General features: G+C 34.3%; 1 protein-coding gene across 1 annotated transcript; it reads left to right on the top strand.

Annotated features, from left to right (window-relative positions):
* The first annotated feature begins 6,082 nt into the window (after positions 1 to 6,082).
* Positions 6,083 to 23,461, top strand: LOC111513090 (tetratricopeptide repeat protein 5). The gene is made up of 8 exons (XM_074170050.1): positions 6,083 to 6,263; positions 6,381 to 6,731; positions 8,933 to 9,175; positions 9,667 to 9,720; positions 9,773 to 9,958; positions 19,710 to 19,885; positions 20,025 to 20,169; positions 22,608 to 23,461. Exons 1-8 carry the CDS (start codon positions 6,189 to 6,191, stop codon positions 22,725 to 22,727), a joined length of 1,350 nt encoding a protein of 449 aa, XP_074026151.1. The 5' UTR covers positions 6,083 to 6,188; the 3' UTR covers positions 22,728 to 23,461.
* The last annotated feature ends 771 nt before the right edge of the window (positions 23,462 to 24,232 follow it).

The raw sequence follows: 24,232 nt of genomic DNA, 5'->3' as shown, positions 1-24,232 counted from the left end.
ACAATGGCTCGAAATTCCCTCTATGACTACAGTATATTATGGTTTGGTTGAATCGAAATTCTCTTATGGTATTATAGGTTGGGAAGGTATTGAGGATACCCACTTGAGATGTCTGGATAGTCAATAAGGATAGCTGTCCTATTTGTTAAAGAAAATGAGATGTCTGGATAATTTACAGAAAAAATCTTAGGTGAAGGTAGACCGTTCTCCGGTGACCTCTTATTTAAAGAAAGTAATGTCACATTTTTTTATATTGCCTTTTTTATATGGCTCATCCGAATATTTCAGTCCTGGTGTTTTTAAGATTTTCAAAGTTTCATTCACATATTTTTTATTTTTAGTTCTCAGAGATATAAAAAATAGTCATGCTTATAACATTCACAACCATTTCCGTTTTAACATAAAAGAAATGAGCTCTGACTAGCCTGCAGTAGTGGTTACATTACTGCTCAATATTTAACCTAACCTAACCTAACTTCTTCAAAAGATTTCTTAATTCCTCGTCGCGTGGGATAATTCAAATTGACCTATTTTATTAATACAGGATGTTTCAAATTCCATCTTCACCATTGGGATCTCGGAAACTATGAGAGATAGGAAGATGGTTAAATTGGGGCAAAGTTGCACATTTACCTCTGACTAACAATATGCCGTTGAGAAAGTTCTGAAAATCCTAGTATATCTGGAGATATCCAGAAAAAACATAAATTTTGGTTAATGGTTTTTATTTTTTCTGCTATCCGATGTTTCGCCTTCCGGCCACCATCATCAACTATATTTTTTCTTATACGCGCTACATTGAATTCTTTATGTTTTGAATAGAAGCAGATTTTACTTTTTCAATGGTGTATCATGAATCATCATTCTTTTTCGAAAAATTGGAGATATTGAAAAAAATGTATTCTTTTGATATAGGCTTTGACTTTGATGTTTTCAAATTTGACTTTCAATTTGTTACACTCAATGACATTTTTGTTATTGTACAAGTCATTGAATTTTTGTCGAAAAATGGCTTTCACGAGTGAAGAAAAAAGAGATATGATACCTACAAATTTATTACAAATACAACAACCAAATCGAACTATGTTCAAGTTATTGGATCAAAATCTCACCGAGTTTGGTCCATTTGAAAAGTTCTATCAAAATTTGATAAATAGGGTGTGTATGAAGCAAAGTTGACATCGTGTCCTTTTCAATGAAAATAGAACTTTGAACAAATAACAATAATTAACTGAAATGTAATGACAAAAGTGAATCACAGCAAAATACTGGCCATGTTCATGATGATACAACTGGGCCCTTCTTCGAATATTGTTCACTGCACGATTGGATTAATTTTCCTCCTCCTCAATCTTACGAACTCTCTAACAATGCTGGTTTGAAGGTCCTCAATATTTTGATATTCCCTCTGTCCATAAACTCTATTTTTCAGTGTACCCCATGAGAATATATCCATAACATTTAAGTCTAGAGACCTTGCTGGCCACCTCACCGGCCCATTATTCCCTATCCATTTATCACCAAACCTTTCAGTCTGGTATTTAGAAACTCGTCTGGTAGTGTGCGGTGGAGCACCATCATGTTGAAACCAGATGTTATAGATAGCCAAATGTAGATCATCCAAATAGTCGTCAAAAATCGACATTAAAAACTGGTGATAGGTTTCTCCATTCAGAATTTCGTCAAATAAATGAGGACCCAAAATTCTATCTCTGTGAATTCCTGCCCACACGTTATTACTAAATCGCACTTGAGGTCGAGTATCTTGGAACTGCCCGGGGTTGTTTATGCTCCAAATGTGTTCGTTATTTCGGTTGAATATCCCACAATTCGTAAAAGTGCTTTCATCTGTCCAAATTACATTTTCCAGGGTTCATGTTTATCTGCAAATTATTAATTTTTATTGAAAAGGACAAATCAAATCAAATCACTTTATCAATTCTGTAGAACTTAGGTACAAAGTTATAGGATAGGTCAAATAGCATTTTGAACATACATAAAATATAATACTTGAAGTAAAATTAAACCAAACATACACGAAAGATTGTCATATGCATACAATGATGGACAAACCATATCAACTTCATTCACCACCAGCTTTATTAAATTAATGTGATAGAGAAATAAAATTAGGGAAGATTGAGAAACTCATCTATGATATAAAAATTATGTTCTAATAAAAACCTTTTAAGGGTGGTCTTTCTATCGTATGTGTAATAAATTTGCATCATTTCTCTTTTTTCTTCATTCGTGAAAGCCGTTTTTCGCCAAAAATTCAATGACTTGTACAATAACAAAATGTCATCGAGTGTAACAAATGGAAAGTCAAATTTAGAAACATCAAAGTCAAAGCCTATTGTAAAAAAACGATAAAACTAAAAACAACAAAAAAAATTAATTGGCGCTCCGGGGCGACTTCATTGATTCCAGTGGCGCATTTGCTTTTTCAGCTGCAGGAAAACCCGGAAAAACCTGCAGCACCACATCGTCTGAAGATCTTGATCTGCCAATGTCCTCTCTCTCATAAAATAAAATGTAGGGTGTCTCCAAAGGCTCCAATAGATTCAATAGATTATGATAAGAATTATTTTTTTCAATATCTCCAATTTTTCGAAAAAGAATGATAACTTATGATACATCATTGAAAAGGTAAAATCTGGTTCTATTCAAAACAGAAATAGTCCAATGTAGCGCCTATAAGAAAAAATAAAGTTGATGATGGTGTCCGGAAGACGAAACGTCGGATAGCAAACTTGAAAACATCATTTTGTATCAGGGAAAAAGTGACAACGTGGAAGTGCAATTTATTTTCGAATCTTTTGAAAAATAAAGCCAGAAAAAAAATCTATTTTCCGAAATTTATGTTTTTTCCGTATATTTCCGGTTATACTCTTGATTTGAGAACTTTCTCAACGGCATATTGTTCGTCAGGTAAATGTGCAACTTTGCCCCAATTTAACTATATTCGCATCTCTCATAGTTTCCGAGATCCCAATGGTGAGGATCGAATTTGAAATAACCTGTATGTAAAAAACGAACGAACCACAAGAACTGTCCGCTCACTCGAATTGCATTCATAATTAGTAAATAATTGATTGACTTCCCTCCTTAGATCGTTTTCAAACGGTACAGGGTGGAAAATGTCCGCACCTAGATGCTAGTTTGTAAACAGTGCGGGTGAGAATCATACCTAGGAGTTTTTCCTGCGCCCGCATGCTCCTAAACATTAATGTTTTTTATTTGTTTCTACTGAAAATCTACAACTAGTGCACATATACGCTATGTATATTTTTTATTTAAATTTTCCACCATGCCTTGTCAATAAGAACACTTCCTGAGTTCCTCAATTTTTTTCTGCTACAATTCATATCGATCAATAAATAAACAACATTATCAAAACTTGTTGCACTCTTATTCTTGTTCTTTAATAGTTATAAAAATTTCAAATTAACAATTGACATTGCCGGAAACGCCTTTTTTGGTCAGTGAACAGGATGCTTCTGGCAATAATTTTACAGTTGATACCAAGCTTGATGCACTGTTGGTAGTAATATCACTTTGTTTTTTGCAGTAGGTACTCAATTTTCATAGCGACTGAGTCTTCAATGTAGAATCTAGCGATTGAAGATGGAAGTTTTAGGATACCTGAAGTGTTTCTAGGAAAGCAGCAGGGAAAATGCAGAAGCAGCAAGCAATTTGTATCATGAGAGGTATCCAGAGAGAAGACAACCTTTTAGATACATGTTCACAAGATTGCGACACAACCTAATTGATGGTGGTCAATTTAAAAAAAAGGCCAAAATTATATGAATCTAATATAAGGAGTGGAAGAAATATTCGTTTTAGAAGCTGTTGAAAATAATCCCAGAACGTTAACGCAAAATTTGAAAATATCAACAGTCCTACCAGGAATTAACGTTAGTAGGATTTTGAAGGAACACAAGTTCAAGCCATACAGGACCCGAAGAGTTCATCAACTCAGACTAGGAGATTTTGAATGCCGCATGGCTTTTTGCCAGTGTTTCCTAGAAAGTTGCAACCAAGTGCATGATTTTTCGTTAGATTGTATTTGGACAGACGAAGCTTATGTGAGCTGTGTCGGTATTTTCAACCGTTACAATTCTTATACTTGGGAACAATAAAATCCTCATTCCATTGTGCAGCAGAGAAGGCAAAGAAGATTTGGGTTTAATGTGTGGCAGGTGTCTTCATGGGTGAAATTACGGCCCATTCATTTATAATGACACTCTCACATCTCAGAGGTATTTAGAAATTTTCACGAAAAACATTGAACCCTTTGAACCACTAATGGAGCTCAGAAAAATATATTTTCAACAAGACGTGGCTTCGCCTCACAATTCTGCAATTGTCACTAATATTTTGGCTACAAACTTTGGTAATAATTGGACCCAAACCGTTGGCCGTCTAGGTCACCGAACCTAACGCCTATGGACTTTCCCCTCTGGGGAAGGTTGAAAGATCTTATTGCGCCGACCAATTATAGATACGAATTGGAAGCGGCAGTGATGAAAAGTGTTGCTTCTCTCACTCCTATTGAACTAATTAATTCGGCAAAAAACGTTCAAAAAAATTGTCGCCGGTGTGTAAGAGAAGCTGGTAGACATTTCGAACACCTTCTCCGGAGAACTATATTTCATTGTTTGTTATTTATCGCTATTATTATTGTTGAAGTTTCATTTATTAGTAGTAGATATAATATAAATTGTCATCAGTGTTATTGAAACTATGCGTTTTAATTACTGCTGTGAGAAGTCTCAACATTATTTGATAGCTACTACTGAACATCTTCTTTTTGTTTTATCGTCGCGTCGCAACGTCGTCCAACGCCTACTTGACCTTATAGCAAAACATCAATAGTTTTCCATCGATAACTATTGATATATCTCATTTGAAAAAAATAAGTTTTTTACACCATTGAATTCTATATGTAAAAAAGTGCTTTGGAAATATTTTCATAGAAACAAGAAATATTTGTCAGGAAAAAAGTTAAGCAACTTTTCGAAAATGCTCATGTTCGAAGAACATGCTGAAACTCAGAAACTATGATAGATATCGATATGCGGTTTTCACCATTAAGTTTGTCATAAAATTTTAATCCTAAGACACAGCCATCAGTTTTCAACTAGGTATATATTTTATTACTCTTTATTAGCAAATAATGCTCTTCATAGTACAGTCAGTCACTTATAAAATCCAAAACAATAAATATATATAAAGTTAGAGACAAGTCATTGTTGTTTGAAAACAGGAGTTTTCCTTTAAAATAGTCAAATTTGGCCCATTCTGTACATAGTAAGTTGAGAAATACATTTTTTATAACTATTATTTATGAGAATCTTGTTATGTGTGTGATGTTTTCAGAGCACAACAAATTTTCTAATGAATTCCAAATACATCAGAATCTTGCTCAGAGATTCAGAATGTAGGATCTTTCTTGGTTTTCGTTGCCAATAACTGTTTTATTACTGAATTTTCATTATATACGTCTTGTTACCTCTTCTTGTATTTTGTAGAGCTCATATTTGATGCTACAACCCAAAATTATTATCGATACAAAATCAGGCAAATGATAAGGTGCATTTCTGGAAAAGTATCTTTATAAGCTGATACTCCTGATCTGTAGCTTATTTTAGCAATCTATCAACTTATATGGGCTCTAGAATTTTGGACTTCTTACGTTTATTACAGCTGTCGGTTAATTTTTTCATCCACATTTAATTTTTAACATTCCTTTAATAATCACACACTTTACTTTAAAACATCATAATGTCCATAAACGATTGAAATCTACTTCAAAATTCCATAATAAAAACATAGTAATGATTGCCTTTCCGGCAATATATGCCAAACGCTTTTTTTGACTAGCCCATAGATTTTGCTTTAGCTTTCCCGACTTTGAATGCTTTATGGTCTTTTTCGTATATTGTTATGAGCTTTTCGCGCTAGTTATTGGGGAAAACCCGAAAAATTCCGGACACCCCATTATTTGCCATATACAATTTCGTTTCCTTTGCTAATCTATATTTTCTTCAGTTGACCTTGAAATTGACAGCGACAGCTGCCTCTGAAAAATAACAGTGACTATGACAGTGACCTAACCTATAATAAAAGAATAACAAAACTGAAATGTTTGATCTTATAAAAAGCAAATAATATACAAAAACGATATGGAATCTGTCAACGAAGGAAGATCTACTTGTAAATGTGACGAAAATCATGAAGATTTAATCAAATTCCTTTGTGTGAGTAAAGAATTGTCTTAAATAGAAATTAGGTGTGCTGGACACCTACAGAAGATACATATATTTGTCTATACAAGGAGTGGTTTTATAATTTTTAATAACTTGATTCTGTCATAGGGTAGGGTCGATGCCGTTTATTCGTTCAGAGACAGATACTTTGAGAACCACCAAATTGAGGAAGCCATAAATAAATCTGAAGAAATAAAAAAACTCCTTTCAGATACTCTAAGTGTTTTCAATGACCATGAACACCTGATAACTGATGACACTAGGGCAAAGTACAATTATCTCAAAGGAAAATTATTAAATGTTGTTCCTACATATGACAAAGATGCTGAAAATTTACTATCAAAGTCAATTAAGCTAGATCCTAAGCTTGTTGAGGCTTGGAATGAATTGGGAGAGTGTTATTGGAAGAATGATGAACTCAGAAAGGCAGTTAATTGTTTCGAGGGAGCCTTAAAAGAGGTTTGTTTTTTTGTTTTGTTTCCTTTTGGCATACTCATTATAATTGAAAAATAAACAGAATTAGAACTAAGTATATCAGAATCATTTAATGAATTATTGTTTGTGGATTAGAATCACAGAAAAAGACATTGTAATAGTATATAGGATCAATAGTCCTATATAGGCAGAAAATACTTAAGACAAAATTGTCATCAATTACATGTGCCACTCATTTCAGTATTCTATTTCAGGCAAAATATTATTTTTGCCCCCCTCTCCCAACCTAGGCATAAATGATGAAATGTCCACTAACCATTACCAGTAATTTTTCAATAGGATTTCAGCATCGGTTATTAGTTTATCAGAAGTTCAACCAAACAAAATAATGCTATATTATTTAGGTTAAACTGTTTCTTATTTATTTTGATTTTGCATATAAGACCTCATGATATATTATATATTATACATTTTCATACAAAAATTAAGAACTGTGTTTTCTAATTAGGCAGCTACAAAGAACAGTATTGTGGAAGTATTGAAACCGGCCTATTTTCCAGTTCCTATTAAAATATGGTCTGATGTTTTGGGGCAATTCAGCTCATATTAATAAATAATTTCTCATGCAGAGGAAAATGATTAGGTCCATGGTGGAACCTCATCTAACGACGCTCACTTCAAGCTTTTTGACCTTTCCAATACGTTTTAAACTATCAATGATGGGTCACTCTCCGCCAGGGTCCTCAAATCCTCGTTCTGGATTACTGTAGGTTGACCATTTCGGGGCTCACATAGGCTAAAATCTCCGGAACGAAATTTCGTAAACCAACGTCAAACATTGCATTCATCAACACTATCATTTGCAAATGCCTGGTTGATTTTTTGTGCTATTTTGGCAGCGGTTTGGTTCAATTTGAATTTGAAGAGAAAAATTGTCCGAAAATCTCTCAACGATATCATACAGTTATAAGCTGTAAAGAGGCAAAAAAATCAAAATTTGGAAAAATTCCATGGCATCAATGTACAGATTTTAAAATCCTCTGTTGATCAGTATACACCATGACACGTTAGAATAAATGAATAATACTGGAATTCCATCCTAACACCAAACTGTTTTTAACACCTCAACACGTGTGTCAATCACCATCTTCAAGAGGAAAATTAAACTTCCTTTTGAAGATGATCACTTGGTAATTACTACACCAAATGTTCCAAACACTGCATCATAAGTACGTAAAATTAATATTCAATGAGATATGGAGCTACAAAAACATGACATTATAACAAACAACACTTTTCAAACAATCTAATACTTGTATTTCACTGCAAATCCGGCCACCTTCCATGTCGTTTTAATCCATGCTCGGTAAAAGAGATATTATAATTTTTTAATTGTAGAGAATTTCCAATGTTATTCTTTTTTAACATCAGGTTTGGAGTTCAGATTCCATTCACATAAAAGCTATAACTTGTCACATTTTGAAAGTCAAAGTGGTTGAAATTTTCAAGTGAATGTTTAGTCAATGTAGGGTTTTTGTTTGCACCCACAAGAATAGTGCATCTATTTTTGTGTGTAGCCTTATACACTTTTGTTTCATTTTGTCTATATTTGAATATTACTGGAGTTTAATCCCAATACCAAACTTATTTTCAACACTTTGACACGTGTTTCAATCACCAAGTGATTATCTTCAAGAGGCAGATTAAACACAGGTTAATCTTCCTTTTTTAAACACCTCGACACGTATTTCAATCACCAAGACACGTGTTTCAATCACCAATCATCAAAAGGAAGATTAAACTCAGATTAATCTTCCTTCCAGGTGTTAAAAATAACGGTTTGGTATTGGGATTAAATTCCAATAATATTCATTACTACACCAAAGGTTCCAAACGGTGCATCACAAATGGTCTATAGGTGACATCATTTGTAAAAAAAAAGCATCTCTGTATGATAACTGTACTGTGATACTGACTGTGATAGTGTCATATCATTGAAATAAAGGAAAAACTAGTTTTCAGTAATTGTTAGGAAATAAGTTTTATATACCTATATATATCCAAATAAACAAAAACCAGTCAGGAGAACAAAGCATTCATCAAATATGCAATTTACCTTCTGTATAATTATATATTTTCTCATTATATATTTTTTCATTACATATTTTCTCATTATATATTATATGTTGAAGTTTTATAAATGGCATATTTATTTATGTTTTCAGAAACGGAATAAATACTCACTAAGAAATCTTTCGATGCTCGCTAGACAAGAAGAATCAAAAAATCGTGAAGAAAGGATAAAAAATATTGAGAAAGGACTAGATCATGCAAAAGAAGCTGTTCAACTTGATCCTCAAGATGGATTATCTTGGGCAATATTGGGCAATGCGCACCTCTCCTCTTTTTTTGGTATACAACAAAACCCCAGTATTCTCAAGAAGTGTTTAGGTGCTTATTGTCAGGCAGTAAGTTTAATTACATCACCCCATGAAAATAATTCCATTTATATTTGATCTAACATCTGATTCATATCAAAATCAACATAGGACAAAACCTGGCTATACCGTTTGATATTTTATGTATATTCTAAAACTGAACTGATGTTTTCACTCTTTATGATATTCTGGTATATCCACATTTCAACTTAATATAACTCAAAAGTTTTAGAAATGTCTTCTATTATGCGAACTATTTTTGACTGAACAATTTATGGGTTATTTGTTTCTGAATCACCTTTTTGCAATATAACTTGAAACACATGTTTCACCAAAAATATTAGTGATACCCTGTAAAACACGTGCTTTTTAAACAAGCACTCTATATAGAAGCTTCCACAAACTTGGGATTCAAAGTGGGATTTATGATTAGTAACACTCAAAAGAAATCATTTGTGTACTTTTAAAATTTTTGGATTGGCTCTGATCAGTCAACAATTTAGTAATATTTTTGATTTCAGGAGAAGGACTTTGTGGCTAAGAGTACTCCTGATTTGCACTATAATAAAGCAATAGTAAGTATTGGACATTTCGCTTTTGATTGAATCACTTTTTCATTTTCCATAGACTTTAAAATATGAGGAGGAATTTAAACTAGCTTTAGACTCATTCAAAGAAGCTTCATTGTACGATCCTACCTGGGAACCACCAAAAATCAAGGAGAAACAATTAGTTAAATACCTAAATGATATCAAGGAACTTGTGACCACTTCTGGAAAGATGAAGGCTAAAAGATTACACCAAATCCTTCAGGTAATGTTTCAAAATTACTGATTTTTATAAGAAAGTGACTCATTTTTAGTTAACTTCCTTTATTCAAGACACTACATAAATAGATCTTTGGCATATACTTCAACTGACACTAATAATAAACATGGTCCAGTAAGTTTGCAGCAAATGTGATTTTTTTATGAACTGCACAAGCTGAATTTGAATTCTGCCAAAAGTTAGTACATCTCTCTTTGATAACCATACTAGATGCACTCAGAATTGGTTCAAGTCAAACAGTGTGCAAGAGGAAAAAAAATTAAATTCGTTCAAGGATGTTCAAAGAGTAGTTGTTCAGAAGTGAAAGTTACATTCAAATTCGAAGTCATGGCCTCTTATCAAAATTTTAATTTTTTTTTTAAATTGAGTTACTTCTGTATGATATATTTTTTATTACTTGAATTATTATATATCCACTCAGCTACAAATGAATCACTACATAATTTTTCTCAAATGGGAGCCTGTTAGTAAAATTTACATGATTCATATTTGAAGTAAGAAATTTTCATTCCAAAACCTTATAAACATGCTTCAGATAAACAAACTTCAACAAGACATGTGATGGAATTGGCCGATACTTCGAGGACCATTGTCAAATTGATTCTCTTATTGACTTTTCCAAGGCCTATGATAAAATCAACTGTGAACTTTTAATTTCTAAAATGATGTCCCTGGATCATTTCTAAGTTGGTATATTAGATTCTTGAAGGACCATTCTCAATCTGTTGGTATGTTAGATCCTTGAAGGACCGTTCTCAATCTGTAAAAGTAGCAGACTGCACCTCACATCTGATTAATATCGTATGGTGTTTCACAAAGATCAAACTATGGGTCTCTTCTGTTCAACCTTTTCACTAATGACTTATTACTTTGTATCAAGAACTCTCAACTCCCCTTTGCAAATTACCTTGAAATTGATTACCATGTGAACTCCCTCCATGGTGCTATATTCTTGCAGGAAGATGTTGATAACTCGCTTTAATGGAGTCAAATATCAATAAAATAATGTATGAATAATAAATGCTAAATCAAGTGATCTGAGGTCGAAAAAACAAGGAGGACAACTTTAATTGTCTTATTTACTTTCAGATTTTCTATACAGCCATTGAGCAAAGTTACTAATTGAATAAGCACAACATCTGTCAAATTGGAAAGTTCTTGCAATGTCATATCTGTCCGACTTGCGATGGATCACCACTATGAAATAATACTCTAGAAATTTCTAATCACGGTTTTACTCGCTCGCTATTCCATAAAGATTGAATCTTGTGTATCCACAACCAAGGTGACTTGGTCAGTATTATCAATTACTTAAACACGTTCCTAATTCTAACTTCGTTAAATGAAATATCCAAACTTCCACACTACAAGGTGTATAGAGATTTCAATTAAGGCTATAAATAACAATTTCTGGCAACTGAACATGCAGCCTATGATATTTCCTCGAAGCCGAAAATAAGTTGAAATCAAATTGGCAGTAAACAATTTTTGAAAAAAAATCCACAAAAAGTATAATTTCAACCGATATATTATCTCCTATCATCAGTGATGTGTTAGAAAATGTAAGATCATTACTGGGTATGTCAGACCACCAACTAAGCTTCCAACACATCTACTTTCATGCAACTGGAAATAAAGAATTATTATTAACCTGATAATATAATCTGACATTGAAAATGCTATTGCATCTTGGAAAAAATCTCTTCAAGTCCTGTTATTGACAGTCTCAATATCACAATATAAAATCCTACCTGAAAGACCGATTTCAAGCAGGTATTTATAACAAGTTCAGTTTCAGAGAAATAATATTTTTTTTATTATAGGACTCGGTTTTGTGGGCACTGTTATTCATACTTTATATAAAGGACTTCTCTGGTATCTGTAGAGTAGGGAGGGTGAGTGTAAGCCCACGTACTTAGGCCACATGTGACCCATTGTACATCCTCCCGAGGAGTTGTCCTCCTAGGTCATCGTCCATCCTGTCCTTTCCATGAAGGTGGACAGGTCGCTGGGAGACATCTCCTTTATATCGGCAGATGTAGGTCAAGACTCACCGAACACACACTCTCTTATTGAAGATAACTCCGGGCACTCGCACAGGACATAACTGACAGTCTCATCTTCCTGTTCATACATCCTGCATAGATGTGTGTCCACTAAGCCCCATATTATGGAGGTGTTTCCTTAGTTGATAGTGGCCAGTCAGAAATCCTACTGTGAGGCGTAGATTTTTCCTGGTCATCGCCAGATATTTCTTCGGCGCCAGCTTCCCAGGGTCGCCCAAATATATAATATATAATATAATTGTTATTTTCAGCAATTCATTTTTAATTCTTCTTTTTTTAGTTGTTCCAGAGATTTCAAATCATTTTATATAGTAGACAATGGAAGTCCGAACTAGTGAAATTCATCATGAAACATTGTCAATCACCTTCAAACAAAGCATGCTTTATTATCTGAAGAATACAATTCTTATTGACAAAACTTCTAAATGTAATAGCATAAATCCTAACTGCTTAAAATGAGCAGGAGGTCATGATAATTAAATAAAATTAAAATTATGCCAACCAATATGGATAGTCGGATGTTGAAAGTGGATGAACTTAATGTATATATACAGTCATGCAACTATCAAATATTTTCACAATAATACAGTAAAATAGATATAACAGTTTTTCCTAATTTATTATATATCATTTGGTTATAAATACAAAATAGGACAGAGTTGTCAGATGATAAAATGTTTTGATTTCTTAATACACGCTGTTAATAAGTACACATATATATATATATATATATATATATATATATATATATAAAAAAGATAGAGGGATATTGAGTGGGATGGTATTATCAATGGTAAAAGGTTATTGGACATAGCACTCATAGGAAGGTGGGCAAACCGCAGACACGTGTTTCTGGCTATTTAGCCTTCGTCAGTACGGTACAGCCAAGTGTAAAGGATAGACAACACTTGGTTGCAAGAAAGGGGCCAAACAAAGCAAGCGGATTCATCATCAGGGGCCAACTGCGATTTCGTGTCATCGTTGGAAGACCTTGTGATTACAAGGACTAACTCCCAACTTCGTCACGGGAGCAGCTATAGCAACCTGCGTGACATCCGGGTCCAAGATAAATAAAAAAAGATAGAGGGATATTGAGTGGGATGGTATTATCAATGGTAAAAGGTTATTGGACATAGCACTCATAGGAAGGTGGGCAAACCGCAGACACGTGTTTCTGGCTATTTAGCCTTCGTCAGTACGGTAAAGCCAAGTGTAAAGGATAGACAACACTTGGTTGCAAGAAAGGGGCCAAACAAAGCATGCGGATTCATCATCATCATTATCATCATCATCATTAGTCCTTGTAATCACAAGGTCTTCCAACGATGACACGAAATCGCAGTTGGCCCCTGATGATGAATCCGCTTGCTTTGTTTGGCCCCTTTCTTGCAACCAAGTGTTGTCTATCCTTTACACTTGGCTGTACCGTACTGACGAAGGCTAAATAGCCAGAAACACGTGTCTGCGGTTTGCCCACCTTCCTATGAGTGCTATGTCCAATAACCTTTTATATATATATATATATATATATATATATATATATATATATATATATATATATATATATATATATACTCATACATCTGTTCTGTTTCTGTTTTTCCGTTAATCAGCTGTCGCCCCCATACGAACGACAACTCTCAGAAGTTGAGAAACTTGTACGAGCTAAGGACTAACCAGGTCTTACCTTTTAACGTGTGATTCCTAACACCTACTCTTTACACTATTTAGTGAGAGACATGGATATGACATATTTTGTACTGCTGTCACATCTATTCAAAATTTTGTTCAAAAAATTCCCTCAAAGCATAAAACGGTCTTTGATTAAAATTTTTTTTACAGTTCTTCTGAATTTCGGAGTGCTATGAATATTTTTAATTTGCTTCGGTAGATGGTTGAACACTTTCGTACCATTGTAAACAATGGAATTTTAGCATTGGGTGGTTCTGAGGATTGATAAAGGAATATATTGACCATTTGCTCTAGTATTATGTGCAGTGTCAGATTTTAATAAATGTAGTTTATGCGTTGCCAGTATAATACCAAAACCAGCAAATGATGGAAAACAATCAACGTCTTCCCTGGAAAGTACAACAAGGCAAAAATGTAATGAACTGATACATTTAGCACCGGAAACTGCTTCTATTAACACGAACTCTCCGACTTCGGCCGGTAGTGTTCTACGAGAAAATAAATTAGATGACCATTCTTCAGACTGGAAGAGAGTTTCCTACAAACGCAACAAAAACCGTTTTGTTGTTGGCGACAGTGGTGACACAAACATTGAAGGTGTCCCTAAGCATGAATCACTTCAAGTCACAAGAGTGGATCCGATGACAAAAACTGACGAACTCAAAGAATTGCTGACACCCGTTTTTCCTGAGGTCTCCTGTGAGTTAATTACCCCTAAACACCCAACCCTTTATAGTTCATTCAAGGTCACGATTTATGAACAAAATTTCCGTAAGGCTATGAATCCCAGTATATGGCCCAAAGGTTCGTATGCGAGTAGGTTTTTTCAGAAACGCCAAACGAGAAATCATACACCAAACTAATGTTCAGTTTGAATAGTTCTACTATAAATCAAATTGAAAATCATGTTCTAGATTGTAAGTTTGGTTTCATTTGTTTGACTGAAACTCACATGAATTCGACTGAAACAGATTTCAAACATATAGGAGGTTATATACTTAAAAGTAATTTTTGTAGAACTTTTTATCATAATAGTGGTGTTGCACTTTTTGCTCTTGATGAGTTGAATTGCTCAGAAATTAAATAAAATGAATTTTGCTCTGAAAAACATTTTGAGATATGTGGGTTGCACTGTAAAAACTACAAGGGTATGTCTGTTGTGGTACTAGTCTGTTACAGATCTCCGGAAGGAAATTTTAATGTTTTTTGTGAAAATTTGATGAATGTCTTAGATTTTATTTATATGCCTGGTAAAAATATTATTTCAACTGGAGATTTTAATAATGATGCAACTGAAAACTCTAGGGATGCTAATGCCTATCGTAGTTTGACAACTCTTTTGTCAGGTTTTAATTTACGTCAGATGGTCGAGTGGACAACACGCATAACCTCCCATTCTGAAACCATTATAGATCAAATCTATACTAATATATTGAACCCTACTGTATGTGTTCTGGACAATACAATTTCTGATCATCGAACTGTGTTATTTGAATATGTTGAGACTGTCTCACCACTAAAGAAGGAGGTACCACAACCCCGCAGAAATTTCAGTGCTAATAACGTAAATAGATTAATTCAATCACTAGAGAGAGAGTCTTGGAATGACGAGTACAATTTTTCCAATGTCGAAGACGCATGTAATACTTTCAACGACATTTTTGTTTATCACTTCAACATCTGTTTTCCACTCAGAAGGCATTATGGTTCAATCCAATAAATCCAATAAATTGTGGATTGATGATAACGTTAGGAAGTCGAGCATTAAACTGAAGGATTTATTTCTATTAAAATGTAGTTTTCCCGTCCTGAACGAAGCTTATGCATCTGCAAAGAAGCAACATGAATTGTTATTAACAGAAACTAAGCGATCCTACTACCAAAGTGAAATATTTAATGCAAACAATCCTGCAAAAATGGCTTGGAATGTAGTATCTGATTTGACTAATCGTACGAGAAAACATTCCTTTAATAATATCTCTATCTCGCATGAAAATGAATCTGTTGAAGACCCAGAGAGAATCAGTAATTTATTTAATGAATTTTTCATAAATATGCCAATCAAACTTCTCAGTGAACATAGGCCTCAGAAGACAGCTCAACTTCCCGAACCTGAAATAATTGGGTTCAATGAGTCCCTGTTTCTAGCACCCTTTTCAGAAACTGAATTATCACAGTTGATGTCGAATAAATTGAAGAATAAAGTCTCGTCGGGGCCAGATGAGATTCCGTCATTTATTTTGAAGAAGGTGTTACATCACATTATTTCGCCTCTATCTTATCTAGTTAATCTTTCTTTCACTTGTGGATGTTTTCCATCTTTATTGAAAATCGGCAAAGTCATCCCAGAATACAAAAAGCAAAATCCAGCAAATCTTGAAAATTATAGGCCCATTTCTGTCACATCCTGCTTTTCTAAGGTTTTTGAATATTCTTATCTCCAAAGACTCATGAATTTTGCATTGAGTCATAGCATCTTCTCAGATAACCAACATGGTTTCCTGCCAGGACGGTCAACTCAGAGTGCGGTGTTGTCATTTTATGAAAAATTGACCAAAGCAATCGAATCAGGTGAGTGCCTTGTTCGGATATTCTGTGATCTCAGCAGGGCACTTGACTGCGTTCAGCATGAGATACTCTTGTCTAAATTGTACAAATATGGTATTCGTGGAGTTTCACTCGACTGGATACGGAGTTTCTTAACACACAGAAAACCATTTGTTAGTATATCTTCCACTAAATCTGCATATCAAAATATCTCTATGGGCGTTCCCCAAGGCTCTGTTTTGGGGCCAGTTTTATTTTTATTCTACACGAGTGACATGGATAAGATCTAATCTTCTGCCAGCTTTATTAGATATGCAGATGACACCAATATATATTTGTCTCTGACAAATGTGAAAATACCTTGAAACAAAAGTGTACAACTGCGGTTGGTAACCTCATTTCATGGTGTGATCAGAAGTGTCTCCATTTCAATAGTAATAAGACAAATATAATACGATTCCACAACTACCAAAAACAATGTGATACTGTAACAATAAAAACTGATGAAATCTTGATTGAGCCTACTTTATCAGTTAAATTTTTTGGAATTACTATAGATTCTGGTTTCAACTGGAAAGAACATTGTACCAACTTGATCTCAAAATTGAACTCATTATGTTTTATGTTCCGAAATCTTAATAACATTTTGTTACGTTAACAATTAATCGTATTATATCATGAACAATGTATGCTTCCCGATTTCGATATGGCATATGTTTCTGGGGTATGTCCACTCGAGCATCAGACGTATTTATTGTACAAAACGCATTTTAAAAATTATTTGCGATACCTCGAGCAAAGCATCCTGTAGACCGATTTTTAAAGCATCAAAAATTTTAACAATGACGAGTATTTTAATTTTAGAAATGTGTGTATACGTATACACAAATAAAAATAAGTTCACTACAATCCAACAAGTCCATAGTTATAATACGAGGAATTGCGCTGATTTCCACATTCCATACTGTAAATATGTTGTATCTTCGAAATCTTCTGAATATTTGATTCTGAGGATTTTTAATAAACTGCCTAAAGAAATAGTTAGTTGCGCCAATATCCCTATTTTTGAAACTCGCTTGAGGAAATATTTACTCGACAATGCTTTTTATACATTGGATAAATTTTTTGTTTTTTAGATCTTTAGATTTTAAGTGACTATTCCTATATGTTTTATCATCTTTGGGAAAATAAATGTATTATTATTATTATTATTATGCTTATGAACTAAACTAGTTGATTCTAACATGAAGATTGATGTAAACGTGAGTATCCTCTGAGATATAAATAAGGGTTTACATGAAGTTTGGTGATTAACATGGCATATGTATCTCAGTGCTATCTTTTGTAGATTAAAGATCATTGAGAACAATGCTTGTGAGCAGGCTCCCCAAAATGCTATCCAATATCTGATGTGAGATTCTAGGAGAGCAAAGTAGGCTTTTCTAGCAATAAGATAACCGATGTCATTTCGAATAACTCTGATAGCATAACACTCAGTGACAATTTCTTTGCCATTGCCATAATATGCTCATCAAACTTTAAATTATGGTCCAATACAATACCTAAGAATCTATAATTACCAGATTTCATGAGTGTATCATTATTTAGTTGTATTTTGTCGATGTCCCATTTAAATGATAACACTTTGGTTTTCTTAGAGTTGAAGACCATTTGATTGGCATTGCACCACCTTTTTATTTCAGTTAGATCTAAAGAGATTAATTGGCTGAGAGTATTCTTATCTTTAGTGTGCCATTTTATAGTTGCATCATCTGCAAATAAAGTGAACCTACCACTAATATTCAAGTTGGTGAGATCATTCAAATATAACAAAAATATTATGAGCCCCAAGACAGAGCCTTGTAGAACTTCGCTCTGAAAACAAATCTAACGGGTGCAAAAAATTAAAATTAAATTAAAAAATCTTTGGATAACCAAAGGAATCAGAACGTCTTCAAGTAATATGAGGGTTCTACACATGATTAGGAAATACACTACAAGTGATTTCTTCCACAGCCATTTCAATGAGTACCGAAAAATCTATTGAAGATTTGTAAGATGAGCAAAGAAATATTGTAATGAGATACTTTCCAAAGCGTCCAATAAACCTAAAGAGAACTGGGCTATTTTCAATTATCTGAGAGGCAAAACAAACGAGCTTTCAATGCAAATTGACTTCAATGTGTATTATTGTACAATAGCAAAAAAACTTAAACTCAACGTAACCTTAAAAGAACCCCTATTAACCATCTGAGTAACATAAGAATTTCGGAAGAATTCATATTAGAACATACAAATATTGAAGAGCTCAAGGAAACATTTAGGGAAATAAAAAACACATGGAATTGATGAAATTACAGTAAATTTATTAGAAAAACTGCCAGATCATGTCGTTTTTGCACTGGCAGAATGAATTAATGTATCATTTTCGATTGGTGTATTTCCGGATGTGCTGAAAACTGCTTAGTGATTCCAATTCACAAGAGGGGTGAACTAGACGAGCCATCCAATTTTCGTCCTATTTCACTAATATCTTCTTTGTCAAAGGTGATAAAAGTAAAGCTTGCAAAAAAAGTTGCCAACATTTTTGGAAAAGCACAATATACCGGGTAGCTCACAGTTTGGTTTTCAACGATCCAAAAGTTCAAATGATGTTATCTTTGTTTTCCTGGAAGAGTTATATGTGGGGCTCAATAGAGGTGAAGTGGCTGCGGCAGTATTCTGTGACTTTTCTAAGGCTTTTGATTGCGTTGATCACGGAGTGCTGTTGAAAAAATTGTTCCTTTGTGGGTTCAAAGGATCTTATCTTTCAGAAAGAATTCAAATGATAAAGTTACAGAACCAAAATTCTAGTCTCTCGAAAATAAACTGTGCTGTCCCCCAAGGATCAGTGCTCGGTCCTATTTTGTTCCTTATCTATGTGAATGACCTATCTAATATCGATATACGAGGGAAGTTTACAATGTTTGCAGATGATACAACCTTACTATGGCATAGAAATGATACAGACTCTGAAAAATAAAATTAAGGATGATTTAGAGAAAGTCGAATCTTGGTGTGATTCCAATTCTTTATGTTTCAATGTGAATAAAACTAACATAATTTCGTTTAAATTTGTTCCTGGAAACCTAAGCCTCCAGAATGATGTTATCAAAAATAAGACGTGCACCAAATTCTTGGTTTTATGGATTGATAATACCCTGAAGTTTGATGAACGCATAAAATATCTCAACAAAAAACTTGCATCTGGCTGCTCTGCTATCAGGGTCACCACCACTCTATAGATATAATCTAATTTCTTGAGAATAATGAATGTTCTCTATTTTTGATTGTAATGTTCTACCACAGCCGAAAAAAGTCATTACGTGGAAGTCATTGTTACATACTTTCCTGATCATCAAATCAATGTATTTTTATTTGTTGTTTTTCAGTCAATAGATTCAAAGCTGCTTGGTCCTTATGGCGGTGGCAGCTATACGTCATCAAATGGACAAAAAGTGAACCTCACTGAAGCAGCACTACCAGATTTAAAACCTGGAATGAATGAAGAAAAAGTAGTTCTAGGAAAAGTTGTTTGCTCTGTTCGAAATGAAGATACAGTTCCCTTGTGAGTATACTATTTAGCAAAGTAACATCTGCCTAAAATTTTAAAATAGTGTTCTCTGATTCGCCTAAAGCTAAGAGTTTTGTTTTGGCACTTTTTGTGTAATTTACAAATGTGGTAAATAACTTTTTTTTGGTTTCAGTACTTTCTGTATGGTTGATAAAGGCGGTACATGTGTGGTGGTGACAATATTCAATTTGGCTGATGGCAAGGGTGTTATTATTGGTGATTCTGTAGCTATTCCAGAACCTTATGTGACTGATGTTGATTTTTGTTATAAAGAAATCGTAAGTATTTTTCTTAAAACCTCTAAAGAACCAATTGATTTTGATTTTATTTTGTTGACAGAAAAACTGCTGATACAGCACTCATATTTGTTCGGAGTGCAACCTAAGTATAACTGTATCTGTTTTCTGTTTAAAATCTCTTTTTCCGTTAACCAGCTGTCGCACCCCTACGAACGACAACCGTCAGAAGTCGAAACTTGTGCGAGCTAAGGATTAACGAAGTTTTACGTTTTTGCGTGTGATTCCTAACACGGGTTGGACGATAGCAAGTGAAAATCGTTCGTTCAGACTAGGGCTTGAACCACCGACCAACACGGCAGTCAATTCGAGTAAGCGAACAAAGCACCCACGTCGAACCGCCTGGCTACCGGTATTATTATGGTTTGTTGCCAGTATGATATGGAGTCATTTCAACAAGGGCTTCAGTAATGAGTATAATCATTTCAACCTGGTGGTCTTCAGATCATGATATTTCATCTGTTTTCCATTCTCTTTTCGACAATATTCGCTTCATTTGAAGAGAAAACTCTACGATGCCTTACTTTGACGATCGAGAAGTACTTTAGGTTCATTAGCTTGTATCAACCTGCAGGTGGTGAATGAATAGTTTCAATTAATTTCGAACTTCTCATGTCTTACAACAGATATACTATCCTTCGAAGCATAAGGCACTCTCTCATAAGGACATATGGCGATTGATATAGTTTGAGACCGCATATGCTTTATATGTCGATGTCAAATACATAATGATCTCAGAAACCTTGCAGCCAATCCTGCACCTGTTGTCTGCAACTTTCATATCCATCTCACAAATACGGTAAACTAAGGTTTTGAAAACACCTGGCAGGTGACAATGAATCCCTCAGTTCACGAATTCGGCCCCCTGTACCTGATAAAAATAGATGCTTTGATAATCCAAGATTTTCATGGCACTCGTCAATACCGCAGGAGTGCCGAAGGTGGTAATAAAGCCATCATATGGCCGTATTATACAGAAGGATATAGGCTGAAACCGCAGGTACCTGACATGCTCTTAGCAAGTGCACAATGGTCTCAGACGCTTTGCAACAGGCCCTGTGGCTACTATCGGAGACGTCTAAATCATATAACTACAGTATACAAAGGTGTTGAAGACGTCCTCCAAGCAGAGCATGATGAATCCATAATTTTCTGAATTCGATCTACTCTACCTGAGCAAAGCAAAGGTCGGGTACTTTAATGAGTTGAGGTCTTCAATACTGTTGGAAAAAACTCCATAAATAGGTTTATCTTTATGTAGCTGCAAAAATAAGGTAGTCACGGGTTCCAACTCGGTGACAGAGTTGGAGTCAGCTTGTTCAATAAAGACAACTAAGACAAGTTCACTTTCGACCGCGACAGAAAAATACTACGATGAAATCCGTGTTAACCTTACAAAGAAGAACCCACGATGGAACGACCAAGCAAAGCAATAATAAAATGGAAAATCATGTGCATGGCCATTGGAGTGTAGAAACGCAGTCTGTACAGTATTATGTTTTTGTAACATCAAATGTCGAATTTTTCTTTTATTTATAGTACCTACTATCGAACCGCCCCGACTCTGCATGGGTGCAATGCTGATACTTAATATAAATATAAACGCGTGCAATCGCTGTTAATTATAACTATAGGGCGAAGCGCGGCCTTCGACGCTCTATTTACAGGCACGCGCCGCCGCCCTCCGGCCGGTACTGACGCAATCGCTATGTCCCTGCATTTTCAATATGTAATGTCTTCGAAAATATTCAATTAAATTACACGCTTCGTAAAAAAGCCAGTATTCCTCGATTGAAAAAAATCAAACCCCATTTTTTTCAGTTGATTGTTTATAATTTTGTCAATTTTTGCAAGCGGCACTTGAGTTTTTTCAAAAATCATCTACATGCTATTCTGAATCGAATGACACCTCGTTCATATTTTTCGGAGATAAAAATTTGACTTGAATAGCACTTGTGAACTAGACTAAATAGGACTCTGCTGTGATGGTTCTTCCGCCATCCCACGCACCATTTGTAATGGGTCCGTCTCCACCAGAGACCTCAAATCCTCGTCCTGGATTACTGTAGATCAAACACTTCGGGGTTCATCTTCGAGGCTATAATCTCCGGAATGAAATTTCGCAAACCAACGTCGAACAGTGCGTTCATTAAAACTATCATTGCCAAATGCCTGATTAATTTTTCGGGTTGTTTCGGCAGCGCTTTGGTTCAATTTGGATTCGACATTTGAAAAAAGGCAAAAAATTAAAATTTGACAAAAATATATCGATACATAGAGTTCAGAATTCTCTATCGATCAGTGTATACCACGACACAATAGAATAAATATTTATTTAATATGGAGCTACAAAATCATATGAGATTAAAACGGACAAAACTTTCGAAACAACCTGAACATGCGTACTATTTCTGTTTCAGGATTATAAATTCAGACTGATTCGTGTAGAAACCCCGGTAATTTTGGTTGTGAATGGGAAGAAAGTAGGTAGAGATTTACAGGCTGGTGTACAACTATCGATATTCAGAAAGTTCGACTGACATTTTTATCTCTGCACACCATACGAAGAGATTCTGAGTACATTGCGATTTATCACCTATGATATTGACTAGAGATGACATGAATTAATATGAATAATTTTTTTACTTCCTATTTATTAACTGCCCTAATATGTTAACACACTGAAGAAAAAAATACTTTCAGAAATAAATAAAAAAGAAATAGATTTCAATACACTTTTAGGTTTTCTGATTTTTGTTAGATCTGTGACACATGTGAATGACATCTTCAGATCTATAGTTTCATTAAAGTTTTCTATGTGTGATCCAGTTCTTCCAACAATCCCTTTGGTTGATTCATGCCAAAACGCAGTAACTAACATAGAAACCAAAAATGGGTTATATGGATTGCTAAACTATCTTCAGAGGCGATCTATTCATCATTCATTGATTCTGGAGACCTAGCATAACACTGTTTCTGGAGATAGAGCATAACGAAAAAATAATTCTCCTTTTTTCACTTTTTGCTTTCATATTCAACAAATTATGAATTTTCACATAGTACTGTGTTTTGGTATAAAATAACTGCCTTGTCTAGTGATAGTGATATTCATGTTTTGTGATTTCAAATCTGAACCAAGCTTTGACTTTCATTGTACTATTTCTATTTCACAATTTGTTCTTTTTTTGTAATTTAATCATTTAATAGTTGTGAAAATAGCATAGCAAATTTTTAACGTGATTTGAAAATTTGTAAATAAAAGTTTTTAATTTTTTTCTAGTTTTTTTCATTGTATCCACAGATAGTACACTATGCTCTGTTGAAAAACCATAAAAGTGTGAGTTGAGTTGTCTAAATTAAATACATTCATTCAAGAGTTTATTTGAGATATTTCCTCTACTTCAATATGGTAGTAGAGCATGGTTGGTTAGCCTGAGGCTCCGTTGTATAAGAAATATTTGCAAATTATAAGAAACTGCTGAAATTTTCTTGCTGAAAATTTTTGACATTGACAAGTGTTCTGAAGCAATCATTTTATTCAGCTGAATCCAAGCTCTACCAAAAGCAAAATGAATGCAACTAAAATACAAATAGGATCATTACTTGAGCAAGTCAAACTGGTTATCATGGAAATACAAGAGCAGCTTACTTTTTACTTACTTACTATTATGAAGTATTCAAGGCGGTACTGAGGTAGTTGAAGGAAAATTAACTTTACCCAAACCTTTACCAGAAAACGCAACCCAAACTCAGAGAACAAAGTATGAGAAGGAGCTGAAAGACTTCAATCAAGCAGACAATAATGCTTTACTGGTTCTTACAGTAAATATGACTCAAAAAACTCTTGCAAAAGTGATGAGGTACACTACTTCTCGTGTAGTGTGGCAAGAATTACACAGGCTGCATGATGGTTATGTTGAGGACAAAACATATGACACATGCATGCAATTCTTCAGCTACACACGACACCCAGAAGATGACATTCCATCTCATATTTCTAAACTCAAATATCTTTGGAATATTCTACAAAATGAAATCACCAAGG

The sequence above is a fragment of the Leptinotarsa decemlineata genome, unplaced genomic scaffold, assembly GCF_025532065.1.
Source record: "Leptinotarsa decemlineata unplaced genomic scaffold, Ldec_3_MD MMD2_P_RNA_scaffold_6, whole genome shotgun sequence".
Lineage (NCBI taxonomy): Eukaryota > Metazoa > Arthropoda > Insecta > Coleoptera > Chrysomelidae > Leptinotarsa > Leptinotarsa decemlineata.
This window is presented reverse-complemented; position numbering and strand designations above follow the sequence as displayed.